Raw genomic sequence first — 23,910 nt, forward strand, 5'->3', positions numbered from 1 at the left:
CAAGGTGGTCACTTTGTACGAGATGAAGAGCTATGGCTAAATTTTTCTCATTTGTTTAGTTAAAATGAAAGTTCATCACTCATTTCAGTATTGACTAGACAAGCAGGAGGGGAGAATGCACCCATATGATGACTGACCAAAACTCAGGAGATGGAATCAGCCCAGGCTTACGTGTTTTGTCTCCTAGTTGCAACTGTCTGCTAGAAGTTGGGCCCATTAGGTTTTTTCCCCCATGAAGGGACCATTGATCAGTCTATATTGTGTTAGTCTATCTGTGAAGAAAAACAAACAACAAACAAATAAATAAACAAAAATTAACCTCTGAAGCAGCTAAGCCATATTCCAAGGGGCAGAGGAGATCCCCCACACACCCGTGAGCTCCGCATCTTGGACCCAGGTGTCGGATCTGGTCCAGATCTGTGCTCTGCCTGACGAGGCACTGGTTAGGTCCACAGGGCAGCTTGAGTCCAAGGATCTTTGTGCTCCCCAACAAACAATCATATGGGCACACATTCCCACTCATTCACTGGGAGCCAGGAGTCTTACCACATAGAAGTACATATGTAAATTTTAAAAATCCTGTTTTTTCACCTGAATTCTACTTCAGCACCTAGGTTATGGAGCCAGCCTGACATCCTCACTTATGGCCATTGCTGCGGTTATTTCCGTGTCCCTCTATCTGATGTCATGTAAAATATACACAAGATGAAAGGGTTCACGGAAATTGGAACTGAACACAGTGAATCATCTCCTTTACAATGGGAGGGCCTCTTAAACTTCTGATGCTGTCGAGAGACCTGGATTTGTACTTATAGTTCCGCAAGAGTCTACACCGTGCAGATCTATCCATGGGACAATTCAAGAGCTACAAGACCCTGACCGCGGGGTTAATCGTTCTGATTTTGGTGAGTAGTTTTCTTGCCTCTTATTGGCATCCTTATTGCTTCTCTGTGTTTGGATTGGTTAAGTGCTTTAACATTGGAGAGTGGACTGAGGGAAGTGCTCATTCTTCCTCCTCTCACCCCTGAGAGACATCTGGGAGCATCAGCTGCAGGGGAGAGCATCATCTACTAAGAAGCAGTGTGGGCAGCTCTGTGTTGGTGTCATCAGGGAATCTAAAGTCAGAAGTTTTTAGGAAGTCCCCAAGGAGAAAAAATAGGAGTGAGTATACGGACTTTGGTTGGGAAGAAATGACCAGATGTTTGCTTCCCCTAGGTAGAGCAGTGCCAACAGACAAAAGAACAATTCTACCCAAGTCTAGATAGCTTAATAAGGGGGTTTATTGGGCTTACTTAAGGAGCACACATAATCTCCAAACAAGCACATCAACAAATGGGCTCCACAAACAACTTCCCTATAGCTGCATAAATGGAGTTCTCCCTGCTCCAGCTGCCACCTTCTATGTTCCAGCACCTCCAGACACCGTGAGAAGCTGGAGCAGAACTGCAGAGAACTGGAAAAGGTTCAGGGTGGGGGCAGCTGAATTCCAGGGGAGGATCTAATGACCCTCCCCCAGCCGTTCTTCCACAGGCAAAAGTCTAGAGACTGACTGGCCCTTGTTGAGGCTGGCTTGCCTGTCATCACAGCGGCTCTGATGGAGACGGTCATGGCCCTGTTCCACATCAGCAATTCGAGTTCTCAGTTCTCTTGACTTTAGAAGTTGTTCTCTCTGTCCCTGTTTAAGAGAACAAAGTCTTTTGGTGTCTGCTTCTGTTTTTAGCCTGGAGGGAAATAAAGTCAGGGAACAGAAAAGGTCTTGTACACACACACACACACACACACACACACAGGACTGGGTGAGTAAAGGGGGCAGTGAGAGTGAGAGAATAATAGACAATAATGGGGTGAATATGGTCCATATGCATTGTATATGTGTATGAAACTGACACCGTAAATAAGAAAGAAATTAAACCCTTCTTGGAGCAAAAGCAAGAAAAAGAGTTTAGCATGACCCAGTGTTTCCTCTTTGAAGCTGTGTACAAGAAAAAGTCAACACTGTTTGGGAGGAGGTTCTTCCTGTCTGTCTGTCGAAAGTGAAATTTTAGGTCACGGGATGTTGTTATTGATATTTAAGCAGCAAGGTTTTTTGGGGTTTTTGTCATGAAAGTGTAGGTTTCTTACCTTTTCTAGAAAATGTATGATTTGAAATACGAGAAGACAAATTGGACATGATTCTGAGAGAAATAAAAGAATGAAAAGGGTTAAGAAAAAATGAATTCCTTCTTTCCAACAATGTTGTTTCTGGCTTCATTTCCATAGCAATTTCGTGTTGTGTGCCCTCCCTTCAACCTTTGTACATCTTTGCACATACTGAAAGGAGTTACGCTGTGACATATATCCAGTGTCCAAAGAGGTTAAAGACACATGTCTACATGACTATAACCCAGGCAAGCCGGAAACGGTAGCCTTCCATATGGAGTCCCAGACTTTGGGAGGCAGAGAACGAGAATTATGAGTTGCAGGCTGACCTATGCAACAAGCTCCAGGCTAGTTCCTAAGACCTGTCTTAAAAACACCCAAAGAAAGGGGAAAACAAACATAAAAGTAATCACTGTAGCACACGCAGTTCAGAAGGATTTCCCTCTCCCTGGATCTACAGGCTGTTTACTGGACTCTGTGGGAGAGGAGGCGATTTCCTTCAGTGGTGGAGCCATTGGGAAGTTGTCTATGCATTTATTAGTCACCTTAATTAAACTTGGGGTGTTCTGTGTTGTGTGAGGAGGTCGAAGAAAGAGGTCGGTCACTCCAAGATGAATTTTTAGGCCTGTGTGGCAGCAGGCAGGTCCAGCCTCTGATGGACTGTGTAGAAAGGGTTCTTTAAAAAGGGGGTCTTTATTATCCTTTTCTGTTTATTAATCATGTTTCTGTTTATTAAACATTTCTTTTAGAGTGAGATTAGATCTTTTTATAACTGCTTTCTCTGTAGGATTGTGTGGTATATCTGTAATATGCTTTATGTTGTGATATGCAAAAACTATTTTATTTTACTAGAGACATATGCTGGAGCATTGTCAGTCTATCGCTATGATGTATAACATAATCAGACTTTACAGAACTTAAAGCAGTTTCCCATTGAAATCCTGAATACGTACCCGTGGTGTGTCACGCACATTTCAGTTTCCCAAAGTCAACAAAATGAAACACTTCCATTTGCAAATTCCATTTCTTCATGTACCCTTTGGGTTACTTCCTGCAGGTAGTGGAGTTTGCTTATAAAAAGAACAAGTAGGACATTTCCTTGTAATTTCCATGCTTGTTGCCAAGTGATAGAAAAATTCTTTTTCAAACCTTTGCTATTAACATGCTGTTTCTTATGAAATTCTGAGGTTTCTAGCACATTTCCTACCAATAGCTGAGCAATTTGATCATTACCTTGTGCAAGGGGCCTGGTAGATCTGATAAGTGTTATGTATAAGTGATGATTTCTATTTCTGATTATTTCTTGTAATTGAACAAATAATGAAGTTAATTCTGAATCATCTGAAATAAATTCAGCATTTTCAAAATGTAAAACAACTCTGCATATTGAGAGTCAGTAACTATATTAAGAGGTTCTGGAAAAAATTAATAATACCCAGAGAATAGCATATAATTCTGACTTTTGAACTGAATCATAAGGGCTTTGAGCCATTTTACTTAAATTTCCTGACTTATTTATTTATTTATTTATTTATGATTTCTGCCTCCTCCCCGCCACCGCCTCCCTTTTCCATCCCCCTCCCCCGATCAAATCCCCCTCCCTCGTCAGCCCAAAGAGCAATCAGGGTTCCCTGCCCTGTGTGAAGACCAAGGATCACCCACCTCCATCCAAGTCTAGTAACGTGAGCATCCAAACTGCCTAGGCTCCCACAAAGCCAGTACGTGCAGTAGGATCAAAAACCCATTGCCATTGTTCTTGAGTTCTCAGTAGTCCTCATTGTCCACTATGTTCAGCGACTCCGGTTTTATCCCATGCTTTTTCATACCCGGGCCAGCTGGCCTTGGTGAGTTCCTGATAGAACATCCCCATTGTCTCAGTGTGTGGGTGCACCCCTCGCGGTCCTGAGTTCCTTGAACGTGCTCTCTCTCCTTCTGCTCCTGATCTGGACCTTGAGATTTCAGTCCGGTGCTCCAATGTGGGTCTCTGTCTCTGTCTCCTTTCATCGCATGATGAAGGTTAATATTCAGAAGGATGCTGATATGTTTTTCTTTGGCTTCACCTTTTTATTTAGCTTCTCTAGGATCACGAATTATAGGCTCAATGTCCTTTATTTATGGCTAGAAACCAAATATGAGTGAGTACATCCCATGTTCCTCTTTTTGGTTCTGGCTTACCTCACTCAGGATAGTGTTTTCTATTTCTGTCCATTTGTATGCAAAATTCAAGAAGTCATTGTTTTTTACTGCTGAGTAATACTCTAATATGTATATTCCATACTTTCTTCATCCATTCTTCCATTGAAGGGCATCTAGGTTGTTTCCAGGTTCTGGCTATTACAAACAGTGTTGCTATGAACATAGTTGAGCATATACTTTTGTTGTATGATAGGGCATCTCTTGGGTATATTCCCAATAGTGGTATTGCTGGGTCGAGAGGTAGGTTGAACCCGACTTTCCTGAGAAACCGCCACACTGCATTCCAAAGTGGTTGCACAAGTTTGCATTCCCACCAGCAATGGATGAGTGTGCCCTTTTCTCCACAACCTCTCCAGCAGAGGCTATCATTGGTGTTTTTGATTTTAGCCATTCTGACAGGTGTAAGATGGTATCTTAATGTTGTCTTGATTTGCATTTCCCTGATTGCTAAGGAAGTTGAGCACGATCTTAAGTGTCTTTTGGCCATTTGAACTTCTTCTGTTGAGAATTTTCTGTTCAGCTCAGTGCCCCATTTTATAATTGGGTTGATTAGCCTTTTACGGTCTAGTTTCTTGAGTTCTTTATATATTTTGGAGATCAGACCTTTGTCAGTTGCAGGGTTGGTGAAGATCTTCTCCCAGTCAGTGGGTTGCCTTTTTGTCTTAGTGACAGTGTCCTTTGCTTTACAGAAGCTTCTCAGTCTCAGGAGGTCCCATTTATTCAATGATGCCCTTAGTGTCTGTGCTGCTGGGGTTATACGTAGGAAGTGGTCTCCTGTGCCCATGTGTTGTAGAGTACTTCCCACTTTCTCTTCAATCAGGTTCAGTGTGTTCAGACTGATATTGAGGTCTTTAATCCATTTGGCCTTGACTTTTGTGCATGGTGATAGATATGGATCTATTTTCATTCTTCTACAGATTGACATCCAGTTTTGCCAGCACCATTTGTTGAAAATGCTCTCTTTTTTCCATTGTATACTTTTAGCTCCTTTATCAAAAATGAGGTGTTCATAGGTTTGTGGGGTAAAGTCAGGGTCTTCTATTCAATTCCACTGGTCGACTTCTCTGTTTTTATGCCAATACCAAGCTGTTTTCAATACTGTAGCTCTGTAATAGAGTTTGAAGTCAGGGATGGTAATGCCTCCAGACAGTCCTTTATTATATAAGATTGTTTTGGCTATCCTGGGTTTTTTGTTTTTCCATATAAAGTTGATTATTGTCTTCTCCAGATCTGTGAAGAATTTTGATGGGATATTGATGGGGATTGCATTGAATCTATAGATTGCTTTTGGTAGAATTGCCATTTTTACTATGTTGATCCTCCCAATCCAAGAGCAAGGGAGATCCTTCCATTTTCTGGTGTCCTCTTCAATTTATTTCTTCAAAGACTTAAAGTTCTTGTCAAATAGATCTTTCACTTCCTTGGTCAGAGTTACCCCAAGATATTTTATGCTATTTGTGGCTATCGTGAAAGGTGATGCTTCTCTGATTTCCCTCTCTGCTTCCTTATCCTTAGTGTATAGGAAGGCAACTGATTTTTTGGAGTTGATCTTGTATCCTGCCACATTACCAAAGGTGTTTATCAGCTGTAGGAGTTCTATTAGTCGTGAAGAATTAGAAACTGTTATCAAAAATCTCCCTTTCAAAAAAGCCCAGGACCAGATGGTTTCAATGCAAAATTCTACCAGAACTTCCAAGAAGAGCTAATACCTATACTCCTTAATGTATTTCACAATATAGAAACAGAAGAGTCATTGCCAAATTCCTTTTATGAAGCTACAATTATCCTGATACCAAAACCACACAAAGACCCAATCAAGAAAGAGAATTACAGGCCTATATCACTCATGAACATCGACGCAAAAATTCTCAATAAAATACTGGCAAACCGAATCCAAGAACACATTAGAAAAATTATCCATTATGATCAAGTAGGCTTCATCCCAGAGATGCAGGGCTGGTTCAACATATGCAAATCTATCAATGTAATCCACCATATAAATAAACTGAAAGAAAAAAAAACATATGATCATTTCATTAGATGCTGAAAAAGCATTCAACAAAATTCAACACCCCTTTATGATAAAGGTCTTGGAGAGATTAGGGATACAAGGGTCATACCTAAATATAATAAAAGCTATTTACAGCAAGCCAACAGCTAACATTAAATTAAACGGAGGAAAACTCAAAGCCATCCCACTAAAATCAGGAACACGACAAGGATGTCCACTCTCTCCATACCTCTTCAATATTGTGCTTGAAGTTCTAGCAATAGCAATAAGACAACATAAAGGGATCAAGGGGATTCGTATTGGAAAGGAAGAAGTTCAGCTTTCGTTATTTGCAGATGATATGATAGTATACTTAAGCGACCCCAAATTTCCTGACTTATAACCTGCTTTTCCTGATTTATTTGCATCAGTCTAGAATGTAGGGGCTCCAGAAATTGTTGTTTCCCATACAATGAGAGAAAGTGTGGAATATATACATATTAGAGTACTACTCAGCGGTAAAAAAACAATGACATCTTGAACTTTGCATGCAAATGGATGGAAATAGAAAACACTATTCTGAATGAGGTAACCCAGACCGAAAAAAAGTGAATTTGGTATGTACTCACTCATAAGTGGATTCTAGACATAAATAAAGCTCAATGAGCCTATAATTCGTGATCCTAGAGAAGCTAAATAAGAAGGTGAACCCAAAGGAAAACATATAGTTATCCTCCTGGATATTCGAAGTAGACTAGATTGCCAGGCAAAAATTGGGATCTTGGGGGTGGGGGTGGGGTGGGGGTAAGGGGAGATGGGGAGAGAAAAGTGAGGAGGGGAGGATGGGGAGACTCTTGGGGAATGGGATGGTTGGGATGGAGGAAGGGTGGATATGGGAGCAGGGAAGAAGATATCTTAATTAAGGGAGCCATTTTAGGGTTGGCAAGAGACTTGACTCTAGAGGGGTTCCCAGGTATCCATGGAGATATCCCCAGCTAGTTCCTTGGGCAGCTGAGGAGAGGGAGCCTGAAATGGCCCTTTCCTATAGCCATACTGATGAATATCTTGCATATCAACATAGAAGCTTCATCTGGCGATGGATGGAGATAGAGACAGAGACCCACATTAGAGCGCTGGACTGAGCTCCCAAGGTCCAAATGAGGAGCTGAAGGAGGGAGAACATGAGCAAGGAAGTCAGGACTGCGAGGGGTGCGCCCACCCACTGAGACGGTGGGACTGATCTAATGGGAGCTCACCAAGGCCAGCTCGACTGGAACTGAAAAAGCATGGGATCAAACCGGACTCTCTGAACGTGGCGGACAATGGGGGCTCACTGGGAAGCCAAAAACAGTGGCACTGGGTTTTGATCCTACTGCGTGTACTGACTTTGAGGGAGCCTAGTATGTTTAGATGCTCACCTTCCTGGACCTGGATGGAGGGGGGAGGACCTTGGACTTCCCACAGGGCAGGGAACCCTGACTGCTCTTTGGACTAGAGAGGAAGGGGGAGGGGAATGGGGGAGGGGAGGGAAATGGGAGGTGGGGAGGAGGCGGAAATTTTTTAATAATAATAAATAAATAAATAGAAGTGAAAAAAGATCAGCAGCTGTTGTGCCCTGTTTTTGAATGGTTAGTGACTGTTCTTTAAAATACCATTTAATATTTTTCTCAGAAACATGTTAGTTTATGGTTTGTTTCTGAGATTGCAGGAATGCTAATCTGGGCTTTCCATCGCTGTAACAAATGGCATCCATATAAATTCATTGCTATGTTAACCATATATGACTTTAATTTTCCTCTCTATCCTTTCAGCCCCATACATTCTGGGAAGACAACTGGGAATTTCTAAGGGGGGAATCAGTTTAAAATTTTTTCCCCACATTAAAAATGGGAAATATTACAATGCAGGGGGTTAGGTTTCTGTATAGTCCCACAATGGATGCTTTGAAAATGGAACAATTAAATGAAGGGAAAATAACTTAGCTGGGATTGACATAGATTCATCACCTTGGTAATCCATGTTTTGTCCCTAAAAATGTTGTTTGAGGGCTGGAGGAATGGCTCAGAGGTTAAGAGCACTTATTGCTCTCCCTGAGGTCCTGAGTTCAATTCCCAGGCAACCACATGTAATGTGGGTCTCACAACCATCTGTAATGAGATCTGGTGCCCTCTTCTGGCGAGTAGGCATACATGCAGACAGAACACTGTATACATAATAAATAAAACTCTTTAAAAAAATGTTGCTTGATATTAACTGATAAGATGCAATCTTTAGTAAGTGAAGTGTGAGGCTGGCTGTTGCTGCATAGCATGGCTGGGCAGAGAGAACAGATGGTTCGCCACTTGGCTGAAGGCAGCTGCAGTTGATCGCCTGTAGGTGTGAGCTGAGAGTATGTGGCAATCACAGCAACAAGAGAAGCTCGAGTGAGTGTCGAGGTGGCTGACCTAGTGAGGTAATGGCAAAAGGGAGTGGGATACAGGAGTGGTCCACAACCAATGGGGAGAAGGAGTCAGTCGTCTGAAAATCAGACACAGGCGAATGTGCGGCAGAAGCATGTGTGGCAGGAGCTGCCTGAAGGCAGGGCCAGCCAGTTGTGGGCAATTAACTCTGTTTGGAGCCCAGGCATCTCTGGAGTTTGGGAGGCATCTGGGAGCTGTTATAGAGAGGTTGCAACAGGAAAATCTCAGACTCAGAGGGCTTGGGGCAACAAAGAAAAAACTAGCAGCAATGTAGCGAGTCTGGTGAATATGGCTCTGGTGGTGGCAAAACCGGGGCTGGGAGTGGGGGTGGGTTGAGTGGCTATCTTGTGACTTTGTGCACTGAGTTGGGTTACCAGATGATGTATTTATCTAATACAGATATTGGGGTAAGAACCTGAATGATCAGAGAAGCCGTGGAGAAGCCACCAGTGACCTCCTATCTCTTCAGTTCCTTCATCCAAAAGGGCTGCGATCCTCCCTCAGTCCGGCATTGCTACTTCCTGTCTCTTATCTATCCTCAGTTCTCTAAAGACTTTATGGTTAATTTTGGTCAGCTAGTGGCTAGCTCCACCCTCTGGTTGTCTCAGAAAACAATCAAGAAAGCAAGCAAACAAAAACCAGAAAAAAGAAAAGAAAGAAAGAAAGAAAGAAAGAAAGAAAGAAAGAAAGAAAGAAAGAAAATCTTTTGGTGCAATCCATTAATAATTAATTAATTAATGGAATGCACCGTATGAGTGTAGGTGCCGATGGTGGCCAGAAGAGGGCATCAGTTCCCCTGGAACTGGAGGTAAAGGAATTCTTGAGTCACCTGATGTGGGTATTGGGTACTGTACATGGATCTTCTGCAAGGGCATTGCTCTTAACCATTTGTTGTCTCTCCAGCCCCTCTGCTCGTTTTTGATTGAGTTAAATTGCCTACGTTTTCCTTATCAAGTTATAAATGTTATTTGTACATGCGTGTCTGTCGGGGGTGGGGGGGGGTAAGTGCACATAAGTTTGGGTGCCCACGGAGTCAGAAGCTGGTGTCAGACGTCCTGGAGCTGGAGTTACAGCAGGTTTTGAGGCATTTGACAAGGGTGCTGGGAACTGATTTTTATTTTCCCGAGACAAGGTTTCTCTGTAGCTTTGGAGCCTGTCCTGGAACTAGCTCTTGTAGACCAGGCTGGCCTTGAACTCACAAAGATCCTCCTGCCTCTGCCTCCCGAATGCTGGGATTAAAGGCATGCGCCACCATCACCCAGCGGTGATCTTGGATCCTGTGCAAAACACTACCTTGTAGTGGCATTTCATTTGTATTTTAATAAATAAAGCTTGCCTGAAGATCAGAGAGTAAAACAGCCCCACTGGTCAGCCTTACAGTCCAGGCAGTGGTAACACACACCTTTAATCCAGTAGCCACACGAGTTTACCATAGAAACCGAGTGGTGCATGCCTTTAGTTTCAGGCTGAGGTCAAGGTAAGAGCCAGTAACTGGCTGTTTTGCTTTTCTGTCCTTCAGGTTAAACCCCAATTTCTATCCCTGAGTTTTTATTAATCGTGCATCATTACCTGATCTTAACTGTTGCTCCATCTCTATAGCTCCAAGTCTTTGATTTTTTATTGTTTGCTTATTTGTTGTTTAGATATAATGGTCTTCTTATGAAGCCCAAGCTGGCCTTGAACTCAGGATCCCCTTGCCTCCTCCTCCAGGATTACATACATGCATATACTACCACTGGCTCAAAGTTTTCTTATTATTAACTATATACTTGTTTTACACTATGCATTTGGGACATATCCCTGCTTGTTTCTGATTATTTTAAGGTGTTACTTTTTCATCACGTGATCATAGAGTGTGGGTCTATTCTAGGCACTCTGTTCTACTGTGCTATTTATTTATTCTTGCACCAATCACCTTAAAACTCATCACCTTAATGACTGCGAATCTTTTAAGATTTTCTTTGATATGTGTGTGTGTGTGCGTGCGCACATGTGCACGCATGTGCATGCATGTGAGTCCAGGTGTCTGCAGAGTTCAGAAGAGGCTGTCACATCCTCTGGACCTGAAGTAACAGGGAATTGTGGGATGCCTAATGTGGGTTCTGGGTACTGAACACTGATCTTCTACAAGAGCAGTATGTGTTCTCAGGCACCAAGCCATCTTTCTATCCCCATGACTGTGTGTATACATGATATTGTATCTTATCATCTCATGTGTGGTAGTTTAAGTGAGAGATGTCCCTTACAGGCTCCTCATTTGAATTTGCTCCTTATTTGGTGGTGGTGTTTGGGAAGATTTGGAAGGTGTGACTTTGTGGAAGGACATGTGTCATTGACACTGGGCTTTGAGAGTTTAAGCTTGACCCTATTTCCAGTTTTCTTTCTCTGTTTCATGCTTGCAGTTGAGGAAGTGAGCCCTCATCTTCCTGATTAATATTTTTTAAAATTGATTATTGTTTTACAGCCGGGCGGTGGTGTTGCATGCCTTAATCCCAGCACTTGGGAGTCAGAGGCAGGCGGATCTCTGTGAGTTCGAGGCCAGCCTGGTCTACAAGAACTAGTTCCAGGACAGGCTCCAAAGCCACAAAGAAACCCTGTCTCAAAAAACCAAATATATATATATATGTACATATGTGTATATAATTGTTTTGTATTATGTGGGGGGAATGGTATATGAGGGGAGAGTAGGGTGGGAATGGTGTATGTGGGGAATGGTGTATATGGGGGAATTGGTGTGAGGTGGTCGAGGGATGGTATATATGTGGGAGATGGTGTGTGGAAGGGTGGAGGATGGTGTTTGTGGGGGACGATGTGGGGGGGACAGCGTGGCAGGATAGTATGAGGTAGATGGTGTGGGGATACTGTATGGGACATAGTGTGGTGGGGAATGGTGGGTGTGTGGTGGTGAATGGTATGTGTATGAAGATGGTGGGGGGAGGTGGGAAGGGATGATATGGGAGATGGTGAGGGAGAGTGATGTGGAACATTCTTTGTACACTGTAAATATGTATTGCTCTCATTGTTAATAAAAAGCTGATTGGCCAAAGGTTAGGCAGGATTTTGGGGTGCAGAGAGAATGCTGGGAAGAAGGACAGAGTCAGGGGAGTTTTTTTATTAATATTTTTAATGCAGTCTTTTCTCATTTTACATAACTATTCCTGTCCCCACTCCCTACTCTCCTTCCTGCCCACCCTTCCCTTTATCCCCCATTCACTCCTCAGAAAGGGTAAAGCTTCCCGTAGGAGTCAACAAAGCCTGACACATCATTTTGAGGCAAGACCAAGGCCCTCCCCCCCTTTATCTAAACTGAGCAAGGTATCCCTCCAAAGAGAATGTGCTCCTAGATCCCAGTTCCAGCACTAGGGATAAATCCTAGTCCCACTACCGTTGGCCCCACAGACTGGACAAGCCTCACAACCGTCCCCACATTCAGTGGGCCTAGTTTGGTTCTATGCAGGTTCTCCCACTGTCAGTGCAGAGTCAGTGAGCTCTCACTAGTTCAGATCAGCTGTTTCTGTGGGTATCACCATCATGGCCTTGACCCCATCGCTCATATTATTACTCCTCCCTCTCTTGGGCTGGTCTCCCGTAGCTTGGCCCAGTGCTTAACTGTGGATCTGTATCTGCTTCTATCAGTTGCTGGATAAAGGTTCTATTATGACAATTAAGGTATTCATCAGTATGATTACAGGGGAAGGTCAGTTTAGGCATCCTCTCCATGGTTACTTAGAGTCTTAGCTGGGGTCATCCTTGTGGATTCCTGGGAAATTGCCACATGCCATGTTTGTAGCTAGCCCTTTAATGGCTTCCTCAAGCAAGATATCTCTTTCCTTTCTCTCTCTCATTGTCATTCCCCCTTCTTGAGCATCCCATTCCCTCATATTCTCCTCCTTCAACTTCTCCCCTCCACTCTTCCTCCCCTCCTACCCTTTCTTCTGTCCCCCTCTCAAATTTCTCAAGATGTTTTGTCTGTTTTCCCTTCCCAGGAGGGCATGCATGTCTCTCTTAGTTTCTTCTTGTTACCTAGCTTCCCTGGGATTGTGGACTACAGGCTGGTTATCCTTTGCTTTACATCCACTTATGAGTGAGTACATATCATGTTTGCCTATTTGGGTCTGAGTTACCTCACTCAAAATGGTTTTTTCTAGTTCCATTCATGGAAGTAACATATTTCAAGATGTCATTGTTTTTTATCACTGAGTAGTACTCCATTGTATAAATTGCCACCTTTTCTTTATCCATTCTTCAGTTGAGAGGCACCTAGGTTGTTTCCAGGTTCTGTCTTTTATGAATAATGCTGCTATGAACATAGTTGAACAAACATCCTTGTAGTATGATTGAGCTTCCTTTGAGTATATGCCCAAGAGTGGTATTGCTGGATCCTGACAGGTTAAATCCCAAATTTCTGAGGAACCACCACACTCATTTCCAAAGTGGCTGTACAAGTTTGCACTCCAACCAGCAATGGAGGAGTGTTCCCCTTACTCCACATTCTCTCCAGCACAAGCTATCATTGGTGTTATTTATCTTAGTCATTCTGACAGGTGTAAGATGATATCTCAGAGTTGTTTTGATTTGCATTTCCCTGATGGCTATGGGTGTTGAACAATACCTTACGTGTCTTTCAGCCATTTGAGATTCTTATTGAGAATTCTTTGTTTAGATCTGTACCCCATTTTTTGATAGAATTATTTGATAACCTAATGTCTAGTTTCTTGAGTTTTTTGTCTATTTTGGAGATCAGCCCTCTGTCTGATGTGTGGTTAGTGAAGACCTTTTCCCATTCTGTAGGCTGCCTATATCTTAGTGACAGTGCCCTTTGCCTTCAGAAGCTTCTCAATTTCAGGAGGCCCCATTTATTAATTATTGCTCTCAGTGTCTGTGCTACTGGGGTTATATTTAGGAACTGGCCTCCTGTGCCTATATGTTCAAGGCTTCTTCCCAATTTCTCTTCAATGAAATTCAGTGTTGGCAGATTTATGTTGAGGTCTTTGATTCATTTGCACTTAAGTTTTGTGCATGATTGATATAGATCTATTTGCATTCTTCTACATGTTGATATCCAGTTACACCAGCACCAATTGGTAAAGATACTTTTTTTCTTTTTTTTTCATTGTATAATTTTAGTTTCTTTGTCAAAAATCAGTTGTTCATAGGTGTGTGACTTAATATCAGGTCTTCAGTTCAATGCCATTGGTTCATCTGTCTGTTTTTATGCCGATACCACACTGCTTTAATTACTGTAGCTCTAAAATAGATTTTTGTTTTTCAAGACAGGATTTCTCAGTAGCTTTGAAGCCTGTCCTGGAACTAGGTCTTGCAGACCAGGCTGGTCTTAAACTTACAGAGATCTACCTGGCTCTGCCTACCAAGTGCTGATATTAAAGGTATACACCACCACCGCGCAGCCTATAGTAGATCTTGATGTCAGGGATGGTGGTGCTTCCAGAAGTTCATTTATTATAGAGGATTGTCTTGGCTTTTCTGTTTTTTTGTTTTTGCATATGAAGTTGAGCATCGTTTTTTCAAGGTCTGTGAAAAATTGTGCAGGGGTTTTGGTGGGGATTACATTGACTTTGTAGATTGCTTTTGGTAAGATTGCCATTTTTACTATTTTGATCCTACCTATCCAAGAGCATGGGAGATCTTTCCATTTTCTGGAATCTTTCACAGTTTCTTTCTTCAAAGACTTAAAGTTCTTGTCATACAAGTTTTTCACTTGTTTGGTTATTGTTACCCCAAGATATTTTATGTTGTTTGTGGCTATTGTAAATAGTGGTTTTTCTCTGATTTTTTTTCTCCACTCTGTTGACAGAGGTTTCTGTCCCGCCTAGCCTCACAGCTTTTCAGTCCCAAAGAAAAACACAGAGGCTTACATTAATGATAAACTGGTTGGCCTATTGACTCAGGATTCTTATTAATTAACTCTTATATCTTACATTAATCCATAATTCTTATCTGTGTAAGTCATGTGGCTTGGTACCTTTTATCAGTGAAGCATCCTCATTTTGCTTCCTCTGTGTCTGGGTGACAACTGCAGACTGAGCCTTTCCTCCTCCCAGAATTCTCCTGTTCTGGTCACCCCACCTATACTTCCTGCCTGGCTACTGGCCAATCATAGCTTTATTAAGCCAATACAAGTGACAAATCTTTACAGGGTACAAGACCATTTTTCCACAGTACAGCTCCTTTATCATTTGTATATAGGAGGACAACTGATATTTTTTAGTTGATCCACACCATATTACTGAAACTGCTTATCAGCTGTAGGAGTTCCCTAATCAAATTTTTGGGGTCACTTATGGATATTATTATATCATCTACAAATAGCAAAAGTTTGACATCTTACTTTCCAATTTGAATCCCTTTGATTGCCGGGTGGTGGTGGCACATGCCTTTAATCCCAGTACTCGGGAGGCAGAGGCAGGCGGCTCTCTGTGAGTTCAAGGCCAGCCTGGTCTACAAGAGCTAGTTCCAGGACAGGCTCCAAAGCTACAGAGAAACCCTGTCTCAAAAAAAAAAAAAAGAGTCCTTTGATCTCCTTTTGTTGTCTTATTGCTCTAGCTAGAATTTCAAGTACTATGTTGAATAGGTATGGAGAGAGTGGACATTGTCTTGTTCTTGATTTTAGTGGAATCACTTTGGGTTTCTCTCCATTTAATTTGATGTTGGCTGTCAACTTGCTGTATATTGCTTTTATTATGTTTAGATACATTCCTTGTATCCCTGATCTCTCCAAGGCCTTTATCATGAAGGGTTGGTGGATTTTGTTGAATGCTTTTTCAGCATCTAATGAGATGATCATGTGGTTTTCTATCCTTTCAGTTTATTTATGTTGAACTATACATGCATCTCTGGGTTGAAACTAACGTGATCATGGTTGATGATTTTTTTGATGTGTTCTTGGATTCAGTTTGTCAGTATTTTATTGAGTAATTTTTGCAACAATGTTCATGAGGCAGAGTATTCTGTAATACTCTTTCTTAATTTCAACTTTGTGTGGTTCAGATACCAGAGTAACTGGTTGCCTCATGAAGAGTTTGGCACTATCCCTTCTGTTTCTACTGCATAGAATAATTTGAGGGATATTGGTATTCTTTGAAATTCTGATAGAATTGTATGGTGAAATCGCCTTGCCCTGGACTTTTGTTTTGTTTTGTTTTGTGAGACCTTTGATAACTACTTCTATTTCCTTAGGGGTTATAGGTCTATTTAAGTTGTTTATCTGTTCTTAATGTATTCCAGAAAATTGTATATAAAAATAGCTAATACAGCCTATATACCACCATCTTCAGCAAACCCTAAAAAGGAGCAAAAGTAAGCAAGAGAATCACCATAAAAACGTTAGGTCAAGGTGTAGTCAATGAGGTGGGAAGCAATGGGCTACATTTTCTTAAAAAGAACATTATGCTACCCTTTATAAAACTAAAGGACAAAGGAGGATTTAGTAGTAGATTAAGAATAGAGAGCTTAATTGAATTGAGCAATGAAGTACGCACACACTGCCCGTCACCCTCCTCAAACTAAATAAACGAAAACTATACATAATTACATCAAACTTTTACGAGAGGAGATAAGTCGTAACAAGGTAAGCATACTAGAAAGTGTGCTTGGAATATCCATAATGTAGTTTAACAAAAGCATCTGGCCTACACCCAGAAGACTCCACAACCAATGGACGTTATGAACCAAGTCTAGCCCTAATATATGCTAAATATAATTATTAACTATAATAAAACAAATCATTTGACAAAAGAAAGTATTGGAGAAAGAAATCTGTTTTAGGAGCTATAGAGAAAGTACCACAAGGGAAAGATGAAAGAACATTTAAAAGTAAATAAAAGCAAAGATTAAACCTTGTACCTTTTGCATAATGAGTTAACTAGAAAACATCTAACTAAGAGACCTTTAGCTAGATACCCCGAAACCAAACGAGCTACCTAAGAGCAGTACAAAGAACCAACCCGTCTATGTAGCAAAATAGTGGGACGACTCCTAGGTAGAGGTGAAAAGCCTACCGAGCTTGGTGATAGGTAGCTGGTTACCCAATAAAGAATTTCAGTTCAACTTTAAGATTACCACAAGAAAAACATAATCAAAATGTAATCTTAAATTTTAGCCTAAAGAGGGACAGCTCTTTGGGAATGGAAACAACCTTTTATAGTGAATAAACCCTATATCCGCAAACCATTGTTGGCCTAAAGGCAGCCACCAATAAAGAAAGCGTTAAAGCTCAACACTATAAATTTCTTAATCCCATAAATCACAATGAATTCCTATAAACACTAATTGGGTTAATCTATAACTATATAGATGAGACACTGTTAACATGAGTAACAAGAACACTGTTCTCCAAGCACAAGCCTGTAACAACCCGGATAACCATTGTTAGTTAACACCCACAGGTGAAAATCCCACCAATAAAACCAACCTACACCTAAAAATGTTAATCCAACACAGGTGTGCAACAAGGAAAGATTAAAAGAAGTAAAAGGAACTCGGCAAACAAGAATCCCGCCTGTTTACCAAAAACATCACCTCCAGCATAAAAAGTATTGGAGGCACTGCCTGCCCAGTGACAAACGTTTAATGGCCGCGGTATCCTGACCATGCAAAGGTAGCATAATCACTTGTTCCTTAATTGGGGACTGGAATGAATGGCCCCACGAGGATTCAACTGTCTCTTACTTCTAATCAGTGAAATTGACCTCCCCGTGAAGAGGCGGGGATACCACAATAAGACGAGAAGACCCTATGGAGCTTTAATTAACTGGCTTAATTACCCAACTAACTACTCCAATGGACTAAATAAAAGGGAAATAAGCCAGTAATTTCGGTTGGGGTGACCTTGGAGAATAAATGAACCTCAGAATGATTATAACTGAGACCTACAAGTCAAAGTACTAAAAATCAAATTGACCCAATTTATTTGATCAACGGACCAAGTTACCCTAGGGATAACAGCGCAATCCTATTCAAGAGTCCATATCGACAATTAGGGTTTACGACCTCGATGTTGGATCAGGACATCCCAATGGTGCAGCAGCTATTAATGGTTCATTTGTTCAATGATTAATGTCCTACGTGATCTGAGTTCAGACCGGAGTAATCCAGGTCGGTTTCTATCTATTTACTATTTCTCCCAGTACGAAAGGACAAGAGAAATGAGGCCTCCTTAATCAAAGCGCCTTAAAACTAATATATGAAATTATCTTAATTTAGTAAGTTTGTTTCACAGCACCCTAGACAAGGGTTTTATTAGGGTGGCAGAGCCAAGAAATTGCGTAAGATTTAAAACCTTGTCCCCAGAGGTTCAAATCCTCTCCCTCATAGTGTACTTTATCAACATCCTAATACTCTTAGTACCAGTACTAATCGCCATAGCATTTCTTATCCTAGTCGAACGGAAAGTCCTAGGCTACATACAACTGCGGAAAGGGCCAAACATCGTAGGACCCTACGGAATTCTCCAACCATTCGCAGATGCTATTGAACTATTCATCAAAGAACCCCTACGCCCCCTAGCCACCTCTACAACCCTATTCATCATCGCACCAACACTATCCCTCTCACTAGCCCTAAGCCTATGAATCCCGCTCCCCATACCTCACCCCCCCTGATCAACCTGAACCTAGGAATCTTATTTATTCTAGCTACATCAAGCCTTTCAGTATACTCTATCCTATGATCAGGCTGAGCATCTAACTCCAAATACTCAATATTCGGGGCCCTATGAGCAGTAGCACAAACTATTTCATACGAAGTAACAATAGCAATTATTCTTCTATCCGTCCTCCTAATAAATGGCTCCTTCTCAATTCAATCTCTCGTTTATACACAAGAACCACTGACTCTTAATTCCAACCTGACCCCTAGCCATAATATGGTTCATCTCAACCCTAGCAGAAACCAACTGAGCACCATTCGACCTAACAGAGGGAGAATCAGAGCTAGTTTCAGGATTCAATGTAGAGTACGCCACCGGGCCCTTCGCCCTATTTTTTATAGCAGAGTACATAAACATCATTTTAATAAATGCCCTCTCAACAATTGTATTCATAGGCCCATATCAAAACCTAACTAACCCAGAATTATACACCACAAACTTCATATTAAAAACCCTAGTACTAACTGTCCTTTTCCTATGAGTCCGAGCCTCCTACCCACGATTCCGACATGACCAATTAATACACCTTCTATGAAAAAACTTCCTACCACTAACCCTAGCTTTCTGTATATGACATATCTCCATCCCAATCTTCATAGCAAGCATTCCACCTTACACCTAGAAATATGTCTGAAAAAAGAGTTACTTTGATAGAGTAAATAATAGAGGTTTAAATCCTCTTATTTCTAGAACAATAGGAATTGAACCTATACTTGAGAATCCAAAATTCTCCGTGCTACCCACTACACCCCATTCTAAAAGTAAGGTCAGCTAATAAAGCTATCAGGCCCATACCCCAAAAATGTTGGTTTAAACCCTTCCCGTACTAATTAACCCAATCACACTTATAATTATCTACATAACAATCATAATAGGACCAATAATCACTATACTAAGCTTCAATTTATTTGCCATATGAATTGGACTAGAAATAAACTTGTTAGCCCTTATCCCCCTTATAATTAACAACTCCAACCCACGCTCCACTGAAGCAGCAACAAAGTATTTTCTCACACAAGCAACCGCCTCAATAATCCTCCTCCTTTCCATCATTATAAACTTCAAACAACTAGGCCTATGAACATTTCAACCAGAAACTAACAATATCACCATAACAATAACCTTCATCTCCTTAGCAATTAAACTGGGTTTAGCCCCCTTCCACTCATGACTACCAGAAGTCACACAAGGAATTAAACTCAGCGTAGGACTTATCCTTCTCACATGACAAAATATTGCCCCATTATCTATTCTATTCCAATTTCATGAACTTATTAACCCCAACCTACTAATTTTATCAGCCATTATCTCAGTGTTAATCGGAGCCTGAAATGGACTTAACCAAACACAAACACGAAAAATCCTGGCCTACTCATCCATTGCCCATATAGGCTGAATAATCTCTATTCTACCATACAACCCAACACTAACAACCCTAAACCTCATAATCTATATCATTATAACAATTTTGTAGGGTACAAGCTTTTTGAAGTATGGCCTAATGATTCTCTGTATTTCCTCAGTGTTGTTATGCCCCTCTTCATTTCTGATTTTGTTAATTTGCATATTCCCTCTCTGCCTTTTGGTTAGTTAGGATAAGGGATTGCCTTTTTGTTTATTTTCTCAAGGAACCAACTCTTTGTCTCCTTGTTTCTTTGTATTGTTTTCTTTGTTTCTATTTCATTGATTTCAGCCCTCAGTTTGATTATTTGCTGGTATATACTCCTCCTGGGTGAGTTTGCTTCTTTTTGTTCTAGAGTTCTCAGATGTGTTGTTATGTTGCTTGTGTGAGATTTCTCTGTGTTCTTTATGTAGGCACTTAGTGCTATGGACTATCCTCAACACTGCTTTCAAAGTGTCCCATTGGGGTATATTCGTTTTCATTGAATTCTAGGAAGTCTTTAATTTCTTTTTTATTTCTTCCTTGGCCCAGGGGTGATTCAGTTGAGCACTGTTCAATTTCCTTGAGTTTGTAGGCTTTCTGCAATTAGTGTTGTTGAAGTCTATCTTTAAGCCACAGTGATCTGATAAGATACAGAGGGTTATGCCATTTTTTTGTATCTGTTGAAGTTTGCTTTGTGACCAAGTATGTGGTCAGTTTTAGAGAAGTTTCCATGAGGAGCAGAGAAGATATATTATTTTGTGTTTGGATGGAATGTTCTGTAGATGTCTGTTAAGTCCATTTGAATCAGGACATCTGTTAGTTCTCTTATTTTTTTCTGTTAAGTTTCTGTCTGACAGACCTGTCCATTTGGGAGAGTGGGGTGTTGAAGTCTCCTACTATTAGTGTGTGTGGTTTGATGTGCAATTTAAGCTTTATTAATGTTTCTTTTACATATGTAGATGCTCTTGTATTTGGGGCATAGATGTTCAAAATTGAGACTTCCTCTTGATGGATTTTTCCTGTGATGAATATGAAGTGTCTTCCGGCATTTCTTTTGATTGACTTTAGTGTAGTCTATTTTGTTAGATATTATAATAGCTACATCCTCTTGTCTCTTAGATTCATTTGATTGGAAAATCTTTTCCCAACCCTTTACTATGAGATACTGTTTGTCTTTGAGTTTGAGGTCCATTTCTTGTATGCAAAGGGATGGGTCCTGTTTTTGTATCTATTCTGTTACCCTGCGTTTTTTTATAGGTGAATTGAGTCCATTGATATTAAGAGATGTTAATGGCCAGTGATTGTTTATTCCTGTCATTTTTCGATGGTAGTGTTCGTGTGTTTCCCTTCTTTGAGGTTTGTTAGTGTGAGGTGTGAGGTTACTTGTTGCCTGTGTTTTTGTGAGTGTAACTAACTTTGTTGGGTTGGAGTTTTCCTTCTAGTACTTTCTGTAATGCTGGATTTGTAGATAGGTAAAGATTAAATTTGGTTTTGTCATGGGATAACTTGTTTTCTCCATCTATGGTGATTGAAAGCTTTGCTGGATATAATAGTCTGTGCTTACATCCCTGATCTCTTAGTCTCTGCAGCATATTTGACCAGGACCTTCTAGTTCTCAAAGTTTCCATTGAGTAGTCGGGTGTAATTCTGATGAATCTGCCTTTATATGTTACTTCTCCTTTTTCCTTTGCAGCTGTTAATATTCTTTCTTTATTCTGTATGTTTAGTTTTTTGATTATTATATGTCTAGGGGACTTTCTTTCTTGGTCCAGTCTATTTGGTGTTCTGTAAACTTCTTGTACCTTCATAGGCATATCCTTCCTTAGGTTGGGAAATTTTTCTTCTATGATTTTGTTGAATACACTTTCTGTGCCTTTGATCTGGAGTTCTTCTCCTTCTTCTATCCGATTATTCTTAGGTTTGGTCTTTTCATGGTGTCCCAGATTTCCTGGATGTTTTGTCTTAAGGATTTGCTGAATTTAATGTTTTCTTTGACTAATGCATCTATTTCCTCTATAGTATCTTCAACACCAGAGATTCTCTCTTCCATCTCTTGATCTCTTGTATTCTGTTGATTATGCTTGCATCTGTAGTTCCCATTCACTTACCCAGATTTTTCATTTCCAGAATTCCCTCTGTTTGTGTTTTCTTTATTGTCTCTATTCAGTTTTCAAGTCTTGAACTGTTTGAAATGTTTCCTCACCTCTTTGATTGTTCTTTCTTGGGTTTATTTAGAAGACTTAGTGATTTCTTCCAATTTTTGTTTGTCTCTTCATCCATTTCTTTAAGAGAATTTTTCAATGCTTTTTAAGGATCTCTATTATCTTTATAAAATTATATTGAAGGTCATTTTCTTCTGCTTATTCTGGGTTATGATGTTCAGGTCTTCTTGTTGTAAGACCCCTAGGTTTTGGGTGCCATATTTGTCTTTATATTGTTGGATGTGTTCTGAAACAAGCTTCTGCCCATCCTTTCCTCCAGTGGGTGCAGGTGAAGCCTATGCTTCAGGGGATCCTCTTCCTCCAATTGATAAAGGTAGGGCCTGTGGCTTAGGTGGTTGCTCTTCCTCCGGTTGTAGGCAGATCTGTGCCTCTAGTGGGTGCTGATAGGCTCTGGGGCTCCTCTCCAGGGACAGTCTGGCCCAAGGCTCCAGTGGCCATAGATGTGGTGGAGAATGGTGGTGAATGTGTGGAGGTTGCTCAGAGTCTCTGGGGCTTTGTGGGTGGGGGTGGGGCAATGGGCTATTCTTCCCAGGGCAAGGGCCTAGAGAGCAGAGCCCTCCAAATGAGAACCCAGATGATTATCTCTCCAGGGGCAGTCTGTGCCAAGTCTCTGGTGATTCCAGATCCATAGTCCTCTTTCTTTTCCCACAGGTGTTCTATCTCATGATGTCTTGGCCTGAGCCCATGAACCATTGGATCCCACCACCCCATCGTGCCTCTAAACATGCCTCTGAGCCCAACAACTGGGACGCTCTCCCTCAAGAACTCACCAACCTGACCAGCCTTCTGTACTGGCCTCCGACTGGTGGAAACAAGGATGACTTTTTGGCTTCCACCAGCCCCAGAACCTCAACTTACCACTTGAAGGATCCTTCCCAGACCAACTATACTCTGGGAAGTAATCTAGAGGCCATTCTTGTCGCTAGGGACCACCAGGGTAGGCCCAAGACTCATGGTGGAGATCTATTTCGGGCACAGCTGTTGGGGCAGGAGTTGAAAGCAGGAGTCCCAGGGGAGGTGAAGGATCTGGAGAATGGCACGTACCTCTTGTCCTTCCCCCTGCTCTGGGCTGGACCGGCCCAGGTGCAAGTGAGGCTGATCCACTCCAGTGAGGCAGTCGGGGTCCTACAGAGGGTCTGGAAAGGAAAACGGGCCACCGTTGACTTTAGGGGGTATTTTCGAGGCAGGGACGGCGCTCAAGAGACTGTGATCTGCAATGTGGACCCCCAGTCAACTGGAGCCCAAGGGCCCACCTGCCAGTACAGGGATGTGGTCTCTGGGGAGCTCTGGTTCTGTGCTCAACCCTCTACTCTGCCCTGTGATGCTTTAGTCGGTCACTCCAGTGGAAGTTACCTGAAGGTGACCACACGGCATGATGAAGAACTGATGGCTGGGTAAGACATCTAGATACTGAATGCATCCCAGGCCTACATTCTCTCCCTCTCCCTCTCTCCTTCTGTGTCTTCTCTTTCTTTCTGTCTCCCTTCCTTCCTTCCTTTCTGTTTTTCCCTTCCTTCTTTTCTTTTGTTTACATTTGTGTGTTTGTGTGTGTACATACATGAGTGGGCAGTTCATGTATCTGCCATAGAGTGCATGTGGAAGTCAGAAGGCAACTTGAGGAAGTCAGTTCTTCCACCATGTGGGGCCATTTATCAAACTCAGTTATCATGCTTGGCAACAAGAACCTTTCCCTGCTGAGGCATCATCAGCAGTGTTTTAGTGATTCCTGCAGCCCAGGTTGAATTTAAATTCCTTTGTTTGAGGGGCTGGAGAGATGGCTCAGAGGTTAAGAATATTGGCTGTTCTTCCAGAGGTCCTGAGTTCAATTCCCAGCAACCACAACCATCTGTAAC

The 23,910-nt window shown here is 41.6% G+C and overlaps 2 protein-coding genes across 2 annotated transcripts in view; both read left to right on the forward strand.

Moving 5' to 3' along the window:
- Positions 1-642: 642 nt before the first annotated feature.
- Positions 643-23,910, forward strand: part of LOC130871827 (NXPE family member 3-like) — a 31,842-nt gene continuing 8,574 nt past the window's right edge. Inside the window, exons 1-2 of the mRNA XM_057765451.1 lie at positions 643-905; positions 22,709-23,451. Of these exons, the coding sequence (XP_057621434.1) occupies positions 849-905; positions 22,709-23,451 (800 nt within the window). The 5' untranslated portion in view covers positions 643-848. The remainder of the gene's footprint in view (positions 906-22,708; positions 23,452-23,910) is intronic.
- LOC130870830 (humanin-like protein) lies at positions 17,231-17,615 on the forward strand. The gene has a single exon (XM_057763703.1). It carries the CDS (start codon positions 17,442-17,444, stop codon positions 17,613-17,615), a length of 174 nt encoding a protein of 57 aa, XP_057619686.1. The 5' UTR covers positions 17,231-17,441.

The sequence above is a fragment of the Chionomys nivalis genome, chromosome 3 (assembly GCF_950005125.1).
Source record: "Chionomys nivalis chromosome 3, mChiNiv1.1, whole genome shotgun sequence".
NCBI lineage: Eukaryota > Metazoa > Chordata > Mammalia > Rodentia > Cricetidae > Chionomys > Chionomys nivalis.